The sequence below is a fragment of the Haemaphysalis longicornis genome, unplaced genomic scaffold, assembly GCF_048455015.1.
Source record: "Haemaphysalis longicornis isolate Haplotype H1 unplaced genomic scaffold, Haemaphysalis longicornis Haplotype H1 scaffold_16, whole genome shotgun sequence".
NCBI classification, from domain to species: Eukaryota; Metazoa; Arthropoda; class Arachnida; order Ixodida; family Ixodidae; genus Haemaphysalis; species Haemaphysalis longicornis.
In genome coordinates, this window is record NW_027526266.1 from 8,493,550 (window position 1) to 8,511,875 (window position 18,326).

Here is an 18,326-nt window from a genome sequence, read left to right on the forward strand (position 1 = left end):
CACTAAAACTATTCATATATACTGCCGCAAAAACTGCCTTTCCACCGTGATTATAGAGAAGCAAACTGGTTTATAGCGTAGGATTTGCCTTTTATCCGAACCCCCAAAAATAGGATACCCTGCGGCATGTCTCACAAATACTCTTTTTTGTATTCTTTGGTATTTCCCCATAAACAGGGGCCTGCGAATTGTGTTCCAAAAAAATTACAATCGTTGAAGTTGCGTCTCTGTAAATGTTATGTCCATAAAAAATTTTTCCTTAAAAGTTCCAGAATCACCTGCCGATACCTATAGCCACCGACATATCAGGTGGAACACTAATCTGATAACAAATCGTTTACGGTACTGCGGTAAGAGGCCCGGGCCACGAAGCTCTAAATTCTTCTGTTGACATAGCTCAAAGTAGCCGTGTTTGATTTATTCACTTCGGGTGAGTGTGTAAAACCGAAAGAAATAACAGTTGGCCCACAGTGCTAGTGCGGGAACCTTTATGTTGTCACGATTCAGTTCCCGTTCAAATAAACTACATACAGAACCACATCGCTAAGCGGTTCAAATCCTATGATTGAGAACGGGCAGAAAATGTTTTGTAGTTTAATGTTCCCAATACACTCACGACCTTTTTAAACTCTCAAAAAATGTTTTATACTAAACATGGTGCATTATTAAAGTAATCTCAAAGCATTCGGCCAGATATTATGGGAAATGGCAGCTACGTTTTCTATATACGTTTGTCATTGCCAAGAGACAGGACTTTGGGATTCATTGGTGCCTGCTGTTCAATTGTCAAAGCAGAGTCGCTTCGGCCGACGCAAATCCATCCGGCACTCCAAGCAACCCTGAAACCTTAAAATCAAAATGTTGTTAGGGACGTGTCAGTAATCGAACATCGAACCTTGACGCCAAACCGGAGACGTGACCTCGGGGCAACCCAAAGGTCCGAGGGGAAAGGGTTTACAGCGGCGAATAATAGTAATATGTGCAATCAATCGGAGAGAACTAAAACGCTTCCTTTATGCGGAATCAAACCTGGGTCACTCGCTTTATGAAACCTGCGTCGTTCCGACTGGGCTATAATCTCAACCCGTCAGTAGTGCATTATTTTCGGTTCGTAGCGCGGGTGTTGTCTTTGGATTCGCCGCGGGTTTTAGGATCTACAAACGCTGTCCACTTTGTAAGAGATGTGAGAGCCTGCGGACGAAATGATCCGCGTCTTGACAGTCATGGGGAACTTGCAGCTACAACTCAACTTGGAAAATAAATGTGATGACATTAAAACGTAAACTTGACGCCTTACTATGCAACTTGAAAAAAGTTTAGGTAGGCTCAACGGGCCTTGGGCGGAATATTACCCTGAGCAACAGTTAGACACTTTACCCGAATCTCCTGAATCAGCTAATGCAGTGTATAGTCGAAGTCATTGTGGTTTGAATACAAAAATATGAATTTGGGCAGACCAAGATTTAGGCTAAGTGGCAATTGGTGGGCTCCCAGGGTGACCGATTCGGCGCCGAGTAACAGATTTAAAAAAATTGACTAAAATCCACGTTGTAAGGATGGTTGGAAAACAAAGCTGTGAAGGACGCCCACAACAATTCCACATGTGACGTCACTTTAATTCACACACGTGGCTCTATAAAGAGTGAAACCAGAGATTCCACCAGCCGTTAGCTTGGAATCGAGGGGCGGTGTCCCGAACGCAGCAGCATGGGCAACGGGTGGGCGTGAGCAGCAGACGCCGACGCTGTATCCCGGCCGTGCGTCGGAAGACAGTACAGAAAGGATGGTGTACCGAAGGGTGAGACAATGGAACCTAGCCATCGTGATGTGCTAGGTCGGGGCTACCCCACCTCGCAACACAAGCGCAGACACCAAAATAATCCGGCCTGTGAGCTCAGTGATTCCCATTTCTACAGATTTCCCTTAAATAAATTCGTAGTTTTGAAAATTGCATGAAAGGTGACGGACCTCTTATAAGCGCTATTTTTCAGTACCAGTAGCTCAATTCTTCTCTTTGGATTACGTGTTAAAACACAACCGAATTGGTATTGAGCAATATAAAAACGCAGTCCTATTCGTGACAAGCAGTGCTCAAAAGGTGTTGTTTCTCTAGCAGCCAGATGTCTGTATTTGGTCTCAACATTTTGATTAACCGTCCTGCAAACCAATTCTTAACGTATCTTTGCCGTGCGAACACTTCATTCCGTCGGGTCTGGGTTACCCACAACGAGCTGTGGAACAAGTTAATCAAGCCGTGCGAAGTAACCGCGCAATGGACGCGAAGCTGCGCCAAATCACCGTCGCTAAAGCAGACGGCAAAGCCGATGGCAGGGTCCCGCTGACGAGCCCGCCGGGATGAGCACGGGGAACGCGGTTAATAACAAGCTATCTCCGCGTCATCCCTGCTCCGTGAGCAGGATTGGCGCTCTATCCTCTGCTACGTGAGTGAAAAGCGCCCCCCGCTTGCCCAATCGCGTTGGGAGTTTCTTGTTCCGCTAGTCACGAAAGAACCGCTGGGTGGAAGAGGCAGAAATCTTTGCTACAATGGGGGCAATTTGAGTGTACTGCGTCACAATCCTTGAATGAGCACTCGAAGTTAAAGGCGCCCACATGTCGACGCCAATAACTTCAGATGGAGTTCGAGAAAAGTGTGTTCGTACATCAGTCGAGGCTGAGTCAGTGCACTAAAAGCTTAATAATAGAGTCTGGCTGAATATAATAAGAGATGCTGTTAGAAAGCAAAGCCTCAAGCATTGGCTTCTGACGACTTTGCACATTTGCTAGTAGCAAGCTAGTCAGCTTTAGTGTCGTCATGACAAGATGCTCGGGATACTGCGTTGAAAAGAACGTATGAGTGGGCTTATCCGTCACCCACATGTTAAAAGTAGTGAAGTCAAAACGCTTTCCAGCGCTTTGCAGCGCGCGCGGAACACGCTGCTGGCAATACATCCACAAAAATATTTCCCAGGCCACAATTTTTGGCATTATGCCTCAAACAGTGCGGAGAATGGACGCGAACACCGAAAATCGCACAAAACCAGTGAAGGCGGGTCTTCAGTAAAATTGCGCTGACTGGACATACAGGGGAAGGAAGACAAAGAATGCGCCTTGTTTGCCAGCCTTCCTCTGCATGTGCAGTCGGCGCAGTTTTCGTAATTCAGGTGTCTTACCTAACACGGTAGTTTTGATGTGGAGGAGGTAAGCTTCAGGAATCGCAGGTTGTCGACGTCTTCCCTAGTGTCTACCGGGAATAACCGTCTTTCAATTCGGTATGGTCCGAAATATCTTCGCAGAAGCTTGTCGTAGAGGCCACATTGACGGCTTAGGGTTTAAACGTGAACGATACCACCGCGGTGAAATTAGGTTTCTGTAGCAGTGGTTGTATCGTACGGCGTCAACCAGCTCCTTGTCCAGCGTACGAACGTGTGCTACGTGTTTTAACTTCTGTGCACCCTGCCGATATTGTTGGGCGTCGGCGCCGACATTGTGGTGTCCTCCAAATGCCGCAAAACACTATCGGACACCGTTGTCGGGTGTCCGAAGGAGCAAGCAAAAATGAAGTCTTCTACGTGGTTTCTTAGCTGTACGCGCAACCAAGTTTCAAAACGAAGTATTTCCATCCTCGTTTCTTGATTAACTTCGACAGATAATCAATGTCGACTCATACGTAAAATACATTAGAGTGATCTTGTTAAGACGTTTTTTTTCATCTGTTCATTTGGCCGTCGAACGCCATAATCTTTCGTGACAAACGAGAAGGAGAAATCGAAGGAGAAAACTTTATTAACAAAGATACCGATATGATGCTATTACTTTAAACCCTTCGCTGTACCCCTCCAGCTGACGCCGTTCCACGGGTTCAATTTCGCAGCATCACTTGGAGGACAAAACAGTTGGCAATTTTTTGTGGTTTCCTTGGTAATGCGTCGGCATGCTAGCAGCTCGTCTTGTAGGCTGTGGCAACGACAATCCACGTGTTCTCGTGTCCTTACATATTGAACAGGCGTAGAAGGTTCATTGTGATACGTTGAACGTGTAGGAATAGAATGTTACTGTACTGTTGTTGTTATTGCTGGTCTCGTCGTTGACGATTTCTCCCACTTTCAATTAGGACAGCTAGACAATTCCTCCAAGCGTATGCGCTGTGATTAGTTGTGCAATACGCAGGTGGCTGCGACACAACTTCACAAATTTCTTTCTATATATGCAAAACTGACTGGGCGATATATTGTTCTCGATTGGGGATCAATATGTTTAACAAGAACAATATGTTTTACACTTGTGCACATAGGTTTGGCTTTGAGTTCCTGGTTGTGTCATTTCGTGTGGTCAAAGGGGATGCCGAACGTGAGGCTTACACGCTGCTTGTTGGCTAGATTGCTTTCCGTAACTATGACCAAAACCGCACTGTCTTCTTCTGATTCTTCTTTTAATAGTTCTACAGGGGTGCGTGATAGGCAGTCAGTACCGCTATGTTTCGTGCCGGTTTTATGCAGAAGAAAATCTTCAAAGGCTTGCTGCTCAGGCTCCAGTGCGGTTTGGCCGGGAGGGCTCCTTTGGATTTTGAAGCCAGCCCAGTGCATGATGTTGTATAACCCCCTTGAATATTTTGTGTAGCTTGACTGGTGTATTTAGAAATGGCACAGATATAGTGAAGATCAGTGTCTCTTAAGGTGCGTAGTTTTTTTATGTGCAGATCATTCATGCTGTTATAGATTAGATTTTTGCGAAAGATTTCCCTCTGCACGCGGACAGTACTGAAATCTACGTCGCATATTTATGTACAAATTTTGCTTTCAGCGTCCTCGCAAAAATGGGGAAGCACACCTGTGCATTTTAGTCGCTGGAGGACCTCTTGAAATGTTTCGTGTTAGGCTCCTTCCCAGCATCTTTTTATTAGATCAGAGGGGTGCTTTTTTTCATAAAGGGGAGATTGGTTCGGCTATACCTGCGACTTTTCCGACGAAGCAGCTCACGCCTTTCTAGTCCTCGAGAATAAAGAACTTGCCGACAGCTGATGTTTTCGACGTGTCGGGCATGATTTCGGCGGCTTTGGTGACTTGGCTCAAGAAATAGAGTCCGTCGTATTGAAAGCCTGACTTCTCAAGCCGCTGTGTAAATCCTGAAGTTCGGAATCTCCAGTATATGCTTAAACCTTCCAAGCTGCTACCTGAGGCTCAGCGCGGCGACGACCATACTGCCGCAAACAATGCTTTGGGTTTATTTATTTATGTCTTGCTTTTACCGCCCGGCTGCGCCGTTCTGTTTTACCTGTGTGTGCCAAGAAGCGCGTGTTCCATTCTTTCTTTCTATGTCGCCTGTGTTATCTCTTCGGAAGAGGCAAGCGTTCCGAACTAACTTGAGCAGCCTAGAATAATATTCTTTGTTCTGGATGTAATTCCACGGTTCCAGAAATACTTGCTCCCAAAGATAAATTCCCGCGGAGCAGACGCCGCGGCATCGGAATCGCCAACACCAGTCTATGCACGTCACTTTGTTGACTGCTGTATCGCCGCCTGTGTATTATTTGAGTGTTTAGGGGAGCACAAGTTCGCTCTAATATAATTGTTTTTCTTCAAGACAGCTACGTCGTATTTGGCTACGTGACATGTGGTGGAGATGCAGGTACGCACACTTTATGCCACCAAAAACCTCTGGAAGCCACCAAGCCAGTACAACTAGAGACAGCCGCCGACAGCAAGGCTTCCCGCCCGATTTCGGTCTCCTGCCAGACAAACCCAAAATAACGACCGCTGCAACCACCACCATGGTGAAAGAAGCAACATGGCGAATCGTCCTGCAGCAGCCACGGGAACCGCCATCACTCCGAGGAGCCCCCGCAGAAGACCCAGAAGAATGGTTGGAGAAACTGGAGCGCGTCCGGATCTTCAACAGGTGGGACGACGCAGAAACATTCAGGCATGTTTTCTTTTACTTGGAAGATTCAGCTCGCACTTGGTTCGAGAACCACGAGAGCTTCTTCACCAACTGGGCTCACTCCAAAAGCGAGTTCCTTAGACCTTTACTACCGTCGTCAGAAACGAACGTGCAGAGCGTTTGCTTGAAACTTGAACGCAGCACCTCAACGAAGTGGTAATGATCTTCGTCGAGGACATGAAGCGACGTTTTCGTCGTGCGGACCAAGAAATCACGGAAAAAAAGAAACTAAGGTTTCTGATACGAGGGATGAAGGAAGAGCCATTCGCCTGCCTTCTTCATGACCGCTTCCCCCCAAGACCGTGTCCGAATTCGCGTCTTAGGCCGTCGCGATGGAGAAGTGGCTCTAAATCCGAACTAAGCAGTACGACCATCCAGTCAATGCGCTTGTTTCGGAGGCGAGCGGAGCAGGGGCTATTTTTTCCGATGCACCATGCGAGAAAATTCGCGCTGTCGTCAGGGAAGAACTTGAAGAACTTCGGAAACTATTCCCAATAACGCTACAACCCGAACTCACCTCTATGAGCAACGTGATCCGAGAAGAAATTCAACTCGCTTTGGGGACTTCTACACCATCTCACGTACCGCGCGAACCAGAAGCTATGCCCTACTTCACGGCTGTTGGTCGACCCCGCCCGGCTCCAACTCGTCGTCAAGAAGTCCCGCCGTGCCGCCGTCCACTGTCGCTCTGCCGACCCTCTGAAGCCCAAAACCAGGCGCCGAGGAAGACGGACGTATAGAGAACCGCCGATAATCGTCCGCTGCGCTACCACTGTGGAGAGGCCGATCACATATATCGCGTTGCCGGTACAAGACACTCGGAATACGTGGTCGCTCCATCGACAGACCTCGCCCTCTCCCTGGCCATCGACCACGTGAGATTGACAAGAACCTATCTCAAACCTGCCGTGTCCCAGCGAACTTAACCGTTCGCCGTCACCCTACCTTTACCAATCACCAAGCCGCCGAAGCAACGAAGACTTCCCCCCTGAAACTACCCCAGCCCACGCGGAGAAAAGTAAAAGCAGAAACGTCTGGAGGGCAAGTTGCTCTACGGCGAAAAAACCGAAAACCCTCCAACGACGCAAGGACGCAACGAAGACCGTGATTCACGACACGCCCTCATCCCGACGACCCGACCTAACTCTGACTAGACGCATAAACACGACGACAGCCACAGGGTGTGACGCGTAGCCGACATGACCGAGACTGCCACTGAGAAGAAGACGACGACGCACAGTGCCCGACCGTCAACACGCACAAGCCGAGATGCGACGCCCCGACGCACCTGGAACTCGAAAAAGGTAGCATCCGAAGTCAAGGTGTCCATCGATGGCTTTGATGTATTCGCCGTCTTAGACACGTGAGCCGACTGCTCAGTAATAAGCGGACCATTTGCGTATAAGATGAAGAAAGGTATGAGCAGATGGGACGCTCCGAACATACGCAAAGCAGGAGGACTCCTGGTAACGCTCAGGGGAACGTGCACATCGCGCGTCACCATATACGGCACGACGTACCCTGCGGCGTTCGTCATTTTGCCTAACTGCTCCCGTGACATAATTCTCGGAATGGACTTTCTGATGGACAACGCTGCAATAATTGATCTACAGGCTAAGTCGATAACATTTTCCTCTGATTACTGCATTACGCCGGAACCTAACCCCGAAAACCGTGCTGCTGTAAGGATCGCCGACGATCATGTCACGCTGCCACCCCACGCAAGCTTGATGATCAGTGTCTACTGTGAAGATGCTGTTCCTGACGTCGACGGTATCGTAGAGAGTGACTAAACGTTGCTTCTCGGCCACGGTGTCTCTGTCGCAATAGGCATTGCGCGCTTTAAGAAACGCCAATCTCACGTTTTCGTCACTAATTGCACCGTAGAATACCAGCATTTAGAGAAGGGCGCTGCAATTGCGTTCCTCGAAGAAACGCTAGAAGGGAGTGACGTGATTGCGGTTGCCGAATTTCAACCCACACCCGAATACACCGTCAAGCTTCCGAATCTATTCGATGTGAATCCGGCGTTACCCCAAGCATAAACTAACAAATAACTTGCTTTGCTGCTTCGCTACAGGAAGTATGTTTCGTCGAACTCAAAACTACGTCAGACTCCTCTAGCGAAGCACCGAATAATAACCCAAGATAGAGCCCTACCTACCCTACAGTCACCCTACCGCGTCTGTTCACACGAGCGGGAAGCCATCCGGACTCAAGTCGACGACATGCTCAGCGACGACTATATAGAAACATCAAAAACTCCTCGGCTGCGGTAGTCGTACTGGTGAAGAACAAAGACGGCACATTAGGGTTTTGTGTTGACTACAGGCGACTGAACAAAGTCACCAAAAAGGACTTTTACCCCCTACCACGAATCGACGACGCCTTCGACCACCTCTGCCACGCAAATTACTTCTCTTCGATGGATTTGAAGACAGGCTACTGGCAAATGGAAGTGGACAAGAGAGATCGAGGGAAGACTGCATTCATACGCCAGAAGAGAGAAGACTACTCATTCGAGAAGACCGCATTCATTCAGTGAGACAGAAGCAAGACTATCAACTGTGTTATCTTCCGTCAAGGATTCTTTTAAATCCGACGCAATGGAACGTGCACATCGTTCAGGGTCCCTTTCACCGAAGAACAGTCGCCTCGTCATTGCATTATTTACTAATTTCAAACAAAAACAAAAGGTACTTTCCCTACGCAGTACACTCAAACTTAAGGACATCGCTGTTAATTAAAATTTCTCTGTTACCACTCGTATTGCCAGAAGAAACCGAACGAATTTGCCAAAAGTCAGCCTATATCCTCTTTTTCCAACTCAGCTACAAACGATTATTTATAGAAAAGAAATGTTACATCAACAACGCTAGCATTGACACCGTAGAGCAAATTGAAACTCGAGACGAGCGCCCCAACCGTACTACTGATGCCGCCTCTCCTGCCTTATCCTAGGAAAACGAGGGGAGTGGCTTTCTTTGTTCATCGTTTTCTTCGCCTAGAATTTTCATTCTTTTTTGCAATGTAAAAAGTTTACTTAACAAACCTGACTCGTTGTCTTCGGCGATTGACACATGTTCCGCCCACATTATTGCCCTAACAGAAACTTGGCTTTCCACACATGTGCGCGACACGAAAAGTTTTTGCAATGCCTCTCACTTTTCCATTTATCGTTGTGACCGTACTGAACATCGAGGCGGATGCGTTCATTTAGCCATATCAAAACATATTCCATCCAAGTGCGTACATATTAACCGTCATTTAAAAAAATTTGGTCCTCTATGACACGTCACCATCAAAATATCTTGTTCGGTGTTTGCTATCGACCTCCTTCTTCCTCAGTTATGTTTATGAATGAGCTACATTATGAATGAGCAACGCAATTTCTACACGCTATCCTTCCGCGTGCCTTTTTCTTCTGGGTGACTTTACTCTCGTAACATTTGTTGGAGTACGCAACCGCCTCACTTATCGCCATTTTCGACTGAAGCAACTAATTGTTTAGGTTTCTGCTCTGTATTTTCTATAAGCCAATTAATGACACAATCGACTAGAACCATAAATAACACAGCAAGTACTTTAGACCTTATTTTAACGAACCAACCTGATTTTTCTTCATCTGTCACTTATTCTCCTGGATTGAGTGATTATTTGTGTTTGACGTTTCACGTTATTGCAGTCCCCACAAGAAAAGCGAAAGAGAGGAAAATATATTCGTGACTACAAGAACGGTCATTTCGAAACTATTAAGAACGAACTGTCAGCCTTTACCTACTCATTCTTGCTGCACTTTGATGACCGGTCGGCTCGTTGTAAATGGGATTTTTTTTTGAGTAAAATGCACCACCTAATGGGTAAATATGTTCCGAATCGTGTAGTTATATCTTATTCCCACGCACCATGGTACAACTCGTATATGAAGCGCCCCTCTAACCGTAAGAAGCGCTTTTACCGATTAGCCAAAAAGTCCCCCACTAGTCCCCGCTGGAATATTTATCGTGTCGCTTCTGAAGCTTACGTCCATTGAATAAAAAATGCTAAAAAAGCTTTCTTCTCTACAGTACTGCCGTTTATGCTAAAGACTAACATTAAGAAAGTTTGGCGCGTCATTAATCCACCCGCTCATGATGATATTCGCCTCGAGGACGACTTTAACAATACAGTGCCTTCTATTATGTGTGCGTTTATCTTAAACGAGAATTTCGTAAAAAACGTTTCCAACACTACTGTCGATAAGCTTCCGGCCGTGCAACATTTCAAACATATTGCCATGTCTCAAGTGATTGTCGATGTTCTTGGCATTTTCAAATTATTTGGCGGCTTACAGAATCATTCATCCCCTAGTTTTGGCCTAGTTACTGCAAAGTTTCTAAAAAAGTACCAGTGATTATTGTTCTTTACTACTAAAAAAATTTTCAACAATCACTATATACACTTACGTTAGCCACCGCGTCGATAATCGGGAAGGTGGTTCCTCTGTACAAAACGGGAAATAATTCTGATCCTCTAATTACCACCCAATTTTACTCACCAGCACAAGTTGTACAATGCTCGAACATGTTATTTTTTTATTCTCGTTAAATTTCTTGAATCTAACTCATTTTTTACGTTGGCACAGCACGGTTTTCGGAAATCATACCCTTCACCACTTGATAACCTTTGCACAGTCTTCACCGTATTCTTAATCGTTCGTCTAATGTAGATTGTATTTTTTGGTTTTTAGCAAGGCTTTTGAAAAGGTCTCTCATAAGCTGCTGCTTCCCAAACTACGCCAACTAAATATCGATGCTAATCTTCTAAAATGGATTCAATGTTTTCTTACTAACCGATCCCAATTCGTTTCAGCAAACGGCTACTACTCACCCCTACGAGACGTACACTTTGGTGTACCACAGGGGTCAGTGCTAGGGACGCTTTTATTTATAATATACAATAACGATCTCTCCTCCCTGTTAAGTTCTAAATCCATCTTTTGCTGATGACTGCGTCATTTTCCGAGAAATCAACACTCACAACGATTGCACAATTCTTCAGTCTGATCTTACTAGTATCGCTAACTGGTGTCATGAATGGCGAATGGAGCTCAACACTAAGAAATATTATTATTAATATGTAATTTATTAATATTTCCGCTTTAGAATTTTTTATCTCCGATAAGTACCTTGGCGTTCACATCACATCAAACTTCTCCTGGGCCCTTCACATCGAATACGTTATTAACAACGCTAACCGTTTGATGCGATATATAAGGCGAAACTTTTTTGTGCCCCGTCCGTACCTAAACTGCTGCTTTTTACAACTCTAGTACGTTCAAAATTACAGTACGCCGCGACCATATGGGATTCCAATCACGAAATGCTAACAACTTCACTTCAACTTGTACAGAACAAGGCAATTCGCTTCATTCTCTCCAATTATAACCGAGGTGCAGCATACCAGCCCTATTAAATACACTTGGCCTACCTACGTTGTCTTCTCGTCGAAAGCTTTTACGTCTAACCTTGTTCCAGAAATTGTATCATCACCCGGAATTCTGTAAATTAATTCCACCACCCCAGTACACTTCACATCGCATTAATCACTCTCACAAAGTTGGTATTCAATCGCGCAACAAAAAAACTTTCTGTCATTCCTTTGTCCCCCGTACATCGGGCGAATGGAACCACATTCCCCGTGACATTGTTAATATGAATGATAACTTGAATTTTCGCTAGAATGTGGCTAATATTGTACATTCAGGAACAATCTAATAGTTTTTGTTGTTATGATGCTCACTGCACTGTATTATGTTTTTTTTTTGCTTTGTAACCCACTCCCCCTCTGTAAATCCTTTGCCGCAGAGGGGTACAATAAATAAATAAATTACCCCGGACGGTCTTTACGAGTTCAAGGGGATGCCGTTTGGACTATGCACGGCACCAGCAACGTTCCAAAGAGTCATGGACACTGTGCTAGCTGGCCTGAAGTGGCACACCTTCCTCGTATACCTCGACGACGTTGTGGTATTTTCCCGTACTTTCGACGAACACCTCGCAAGGTTGCAGTCGGTACTCGAGGCCATCCGTACGTCGGGATTAACGCTGAAGCTTGAGAAGTGCCTCTTCGCGTACGAGGAGCTGAAGTTTTTGGGCCATGTGGTCAACGCCTAGGGAGTCGTGCCTGACCCGGCGAAAACTTCAGCCATAGCGAACTTTCCAAAAAAATATATAAGAAAGACGTGGGAAGATTTCTCGGACTGTGTGCATACTACGAGCGCTTCGTCGCAGAATTCGCACGCATTGCAGAGCCAGTCACACGATTTTCGAAAGATAGCACGCCTTTCAGCTGCGAAAGTGCCCAAGAGGAAGCATTCTGGGAACTGCAACAACGCTTGCAAAGGCCACCCATGCTCGCTCATTTTGACGAAAACGCCGAAACGGAAATTGACACGGATGCCAGTGATATAGGCTTGGGTTCCGTTCTCATCCGGAAGCAAAGCGGGGGCGAAAACGAAATCGCCTATGCCAGCCGTTGTCGGTCAAAAGAGGAGAAAAACTATTCAGCCACTCAGAAGGAGCGCCTCGCTATCATATGTGCAGTTTCAAAATTTCGCTCATACGTGTATAGAAGACCGTTCAAGATTGTGACAGACCACCATGCGCTGTGTGGGCTGGCCAAAATGAAGGACCTCTCTGGCCGTCTTTGGCGGTGGAGCTTGCGCCTGCAAGAGGTCAACGTTACAATTGTCTATAAATCCGGCAGAAAACAACCTGACGCCGACTTCCTGACCTGCGCCCCCTTCGACCCACCACCACAGAACTCCGACGAGGACAGCGCGTTCTTCGAACTCGTGACGGAGATCGACCTAGCCGCCCAGCCGCGTGCCGACCCCTACTTACGCGTCATGATCGACTACCTTGAAGGAAGCAACATCGCCGTGCCTAGGGCCTTCAACCGCAATTTAGCAGCATTCGGCCTGAAAAACCCCGTCCTCGAAAAGAATAATTTCAGCCCCCGAACGAGAACGAATTATCTTCTTGTCATCCCCGCAGTCCTTCGGGACGAAATTTTGGAAGCGTGCCACGACAACCCGTCTTCCGGATATCTCGGCAAACCTCGCACTATTGGAAAAATCAAGGCAAAATACTATTGGCCCGGCTTACATGCGACGCCACACGCTATGCCCGGAGCTGCCGTGACGGCCAGCGACAAAAAACGTCGCCGACGAGACCCACGAGGCTTCTGCAGTCGATCGCCTTCCCATCAAGGCCCATACAACAAATTAAAATGGACCTTCTGGGCCCGTTCCCCACGTCACAATCAGCGATCAAGTGGATTGTCGTAGCACCCGCCGCGGTGGCTCAGTGGCTAAGGCGTTGCGCTGCTGAGCACGAGGTCGCGGGTTCGATTCCCGGCCGCGGCGGCCGCTTTTCTGATGGAGGCGAAAAGAAAAACGCCCTTGTGTGCGAGATTTCGGCGCACGTTAAAGATCCCCAGGTGGTCAAAATTAATCCGGAGCCCTCCACTACGGCGCGCCTCCTCGCCTGCGTTGCGTGGGCGCGTTAAACCCTTCAATCAATCAAACCAATGGATTGTCGTAGCGACAGACTACATGACCCGCTACGCAGAGACCGCCGAACTTCTGATGGTGACTGCGCAAGAAGTCACCAAGTGCTTTATGAAACAAGTTGTGCTGCGACATGGAGCCCCTGTAGTCCTAATCACGGATGGCGGAACGGCCTTCACTGTGGCGCTCATGCAAGGAATCTTGCGCTACAGCAACACGGAGCACCGAAGAACGACGGCCTACCACCCACAAACGAAGGGACTAACGGAACGTCTGAATAAGATGATCGCGTATATGCTGTCTATGTACGTCGACGTTGAACGTAACACTTGGGACGAAGTCCTTCCGCATGTCACGTTTGCGTACAACACGGCTATCCAGGAAACTACACAGATGACACCGTTCGAGCTTGTCTAGGGAAGACCGCCGACTACGATGCTTTACGGCATGCTTCCCCACGTAGAAGAAGGCAACCTCTACGCCGACGTCCAAGGGCACCTTCAGCGTGCGGAGGAGGCCCGCCAGCTCGCGCGACATCGCACAACAGACCAGCAGCTGGTGCATGCTGATGCCGGAGGCTGTAACCTCCGACGCCGAGACGTCTAGTACGGCCCAGGGGATCGTGTGCGGGTTTGGACTCCCATCCGACGACGTACACTCAGTGACAAGCTTCTACGATGGTGTTTCGGGCCCTACCTGATTCTACGACGCCTTGGCCAACTTAACTACAAGGTGATCCCCGATGGTGATTCAGGAACATCACGACGACGCATGCGGCCCGACATCATCCGCGTTGTTCCCTTTAAACCTATCTACGCACGATGACGGGCTTTTATTTTTTTTTGTTCGAACTGTCGCTTATGTTAGCATCGGTTCAATGCACTCTTCAAGGGGAGGTAATTCCGCGAACCATGCATTGTGTTTGGTTATTTATGTTTTGCTTTTACCGCACGCTGCGCCGTTCTGTATTATCTGTGTATGCCAGGAAGCGCGTATTCCATTCTTTCTTTCCATGTCGACTGTGCTATCTTATTTGATAGGGCGAGCGTTTGGATCTGATGTGAACAGCCTATAATAATATTCTTTGTTGTGGATGTAATTCGACGGTTCCAGAAACACTCTCACCCAAAGATGAATTCCCACGGAGCCGACGCCACGGCATTCGAATCGCCGACGCCAGTCTACGAACGTCACTTTGTTGACTGGTGTTTCGCCGCCTGTTTATTCGTTGAGCTGTTAGAGGAGCACAAGTTCGCTCCAATAAGGTGTTTTTTTTTTCAAGACAGCTGCGTCGCCTTCGGCTACATGACAATACGTTCAAACACGCGAGGTAAAAGCAGCTGGAAGCACAACGTCAATAGCACTTCAAAACTGCTAGCGTCCCTCCCGGCCAAAGCGGTAGCTCCTTGAGGTGCCACACTCCGTCCTGCGGTAGTCTACCAACGGTCCCTGTCACTTTCTGAAGGCGAGCACGTGACTTTCAAGTGAATCAAAAGAAGGTACTTCGCATTTATAGCTGGTTCAGGACGTTGCCGATTTTTTTCCCTTGGGTAAACCTATTTTTATAACGCGAAACATTGTGCCATGAAAGCCCACGGAGCAGGCGTTTCTTTCTTTACAAGCACAACCGGGACAATGAAGTGAAATTTTCATGCCTGTGTAGCATCGTCGCCCACCTGGTATCGCACATTTGTTCCGGATAGCATCAGGCTGATTAGAAGACACGTCCTACTGTGTAACGTTCTTAGGGCTCTATTGTTTCTCTCCTCTTCATGGAAGTTTTCACAGACTTCATGGTTGGCCAATTTGGCCCAGGTCTATAATCGGGCCCATTGCTCTTGGCACCTGGTCAATTGCAATCGTACAGATTTCATCAGCCACAGTTCTTTCTGGGCAACAGCAAAACATCGGAAAGTTAGCTTTCATTAACTGGCCCAATAAAGGACACATCAAATGCATTTTTTTCGTCACAGGAGTTCGCAATTGAAAGGGAGTGGCAGAATCCTCGACCCTTCCCACTTCGACGATATTGTCACTCGGCACTCTTTTAAAGTGCCCACAGCCGTTCACATTCGGTGTCAACATCTGCGTACAAGCTTTGAACGGAGCTTTCTTGAGTGCACATTCGCATGGCCTGGTCTAAGAAAGACGTTAACTTCTTCATGTTTACCGTGGTACCAAGGGTCGCGTTTATGCTTCGAGGAAAAGCTACCAGGTAGTGAAAGTTGTATGCCGAGTTACCTTATTATTGCACAGCCGAGAGCAACTTACTAAAATGGGGAAATTATTACTGCATGTATTTTCATATCTACACCCTATGTGATACCATTCAATACTTCATTGGAACTCAAATTATATTGCTTCATTCATGTTTATATTTGAGGTAACCTAAGCATTTGTTCACAGTGCTTGAAGTGGATGACGACATGTATATTAAGATGAAATGGGGTCCTCTAGAAGACCCGCAGGTGGGTAATGAATTCTGAGCTGCTTCATGGGAACAGATTAAGCGCCAGGAACAACTAGGGGAAGTAAAACAGACAGCAAAGGGGCGCTCCTGTCTGTTACTCATGGTTGCCCTGGTGTGTCGTGGTCTCCACTGTAAATAAACGCCACTTCCTTGTTTACTCTAACAGTTTCCGAAAAAAGAGCATTTTCCCAGAAACGGCTCTAGAGCCTCTTCGTTCTGTTATTCAAGTCAGAATTTGTGCACGTCAAAAACATACGGACTTTATGTGAATATTCCACGTCTCAATAGGCGCCCTGTTGCTCAGTCGCCTGGTTCCAAATCGTGGTGGGAGGCGATGGAGGCAGTCCAGCAAGCCGTGGGCTTGGACGCAATTCCTGGGCGTTCGTGGTGTCACACACCACACACTCAACCAAAACTGTTAACAAAGATGAACAAATGAGGTTTGGGGACAGCAAAGACCACGGTACACCCGGGAAAGCAACTGCCAGTGAGCGTTCCTTTATCCACCTCCTCATTCTCCACACCATCTCTATTCTGCTGAAGAAAGTTCTCATCATCCACCTTCAAGAGTTGGCGGAAATCACAATTCACTATGTCGGGAAAGAAGGGTGCAACGTTATCAATGGAGAATGAGGGTCAAGTACCATGAATGAAAGTAGAGGGCTCGTTGTTCTGAAGTGATAAATTTCATCTATTAATTGTGCTCTCTACGCTATATCTGCGGACACGATAGTAGTCACTCCTCCGTATAGGATTGTGGCTGATAAACCCCTCACCTATTCTGAGGGTGGAAGTTTGTGACGGACACAAACGCGTAGTATTTCAGCAGGTCCCTGGCATGTTGCACCGGAGCACCAAATCTTGAATTACCAGCCTCATAGCACCGCGCCATAAGTGCAACACGCCATACATTGGAACGGGCCAAGCCTGCCGCAGGCCCGAATGGAAAACTAGCAAAAAGCTTAGAAATCTGGATGACCACTCAAAGGAAGCGCTCTCCAGGTACATGAACGACAGCTTCAAAAAGGAACCTTACTGGCGCAAGGAAAATCAGCTATAATTGTTCTATTCCTAAACCAGCAAGAAACTTCAGTTAGAAAATTTAAGGCCTATATGGCCCACATCGTGGGCAGGTAGCCTATTGGAGCACTTCATTCACAACAGGCTCAACAAATTCATGAACAAGAGAGATATCTATACCCACACCATGATAGGCTTTCGGCAAAAACAAAACTCAGTACGTTATGTTCTGCCTTAACGCTTCGGTGGATACAAGGCAAGACATTTTATCGCGTTGAAGATGTTGTATGTTAGCCATAACTACTTTTTGATAATAACAAAACATATAAAAAATCTAACTGCTTCATTACTGAGAAAAAAGTCAAACCCATATGTCCCACCCTCCAGTTGGGTCATTGTGTTCAGGTGAGTGCCATTCGACCCTGGGCCTACGTGGTGCAGATACTTTTTCAGGTGAAAATGTGCGAATAAACTCTCATATAGAGGCTCGTTGCATATATTCAATATGTAGTACGCGTGAACTCATGAACACCACGATTAGAAGGCCTGATTTATGGGCGCAGGCATGCTAACTGTCGCCGTATCCCAGTGATTTGTTCTACTGAAGGTGATCTTAACCCGCGAAATATTTCTTGTTACCTTAACACGAACGTTACACCGGTGCCGTATGAACAGCTCCCACTTCATTGCAAAGCTAATCGGGCCGCTTTGGTAAAAATTGTTTTGTTTATCTATCCACGCCCAAAAATCACAAAATTTAGTTTTTGGTGTTCGTAAGTATTACTGTCAAGCAAAAAAGGCAATATTTGCTCACCAATTTTTTTTCCAGTTGGGAATAGCTCAAAAATGCAAAACATTGAGACATGGGCATAAGAAACCAAAGGATTCCACTTGTCTTGAAGTGTAGTTCATTTTAGTGGCAACGTTACGACATTGCATCTGGAATGTTCTGCTATCATCCCGCGAAATTTCTCAAGGAGCAATAGTGCGGAGAACGTGAAATAGAAAGTGAAACGTATGTGTCCCGCTGTCTAACAAAGGGTTCAGCACCAAATTATTGATCGAGACGGGTGCTCACAGCTAGACAGCAGGGAAGCACTAGGCGTCCACCTAACAAAAGCCTTCGACTTTTCATAGCCTCCGCAACAATCCCCACCGATACTGTGGAGGTAGGAGATGAGGCAGCCATTGCCCAAGCATTATTTTCCGTTACAGCATAATTCATATTAGACGGTTCTAAATCTTGGATCAAGTACTTCGCAAAGAGAAGGATCTCCCCGACGCCAAACTAATTGTTAAAGGACTAAAACCATCAAAACTCCAAGGGCTGCGAATTATATGGGCAGC

The 18,326-nt window shown here is 46.8% G+C and overlaps 1 protein-coding gene across 1 annotated transcript in view; it reads left to right on the forward strand.

The window, feature by feature from the left end:
• The window catches only part of LOC144166213 (uncharacterized), a 33,520-nt gene extending 19,331 nt beyond the window's left edge, over nt 1–14,189 (forward strand). The window contains exons 5-6 of the mRNA XM_077695798.1: nt 12,685–12,859; nt 13,953–14,189. Of these exons, the coding sequence (XP_077551924.1) occupies nt 12,685–12,859; nt 13,953–14,189 (412 nt within the window). The remainder of the gene's footprint in view (nt 1–12,684; nt 12,860–13,952) is intronic.
• Nucleotides 14,190–18,326: the final 4,137 nt, after the last annotated feature.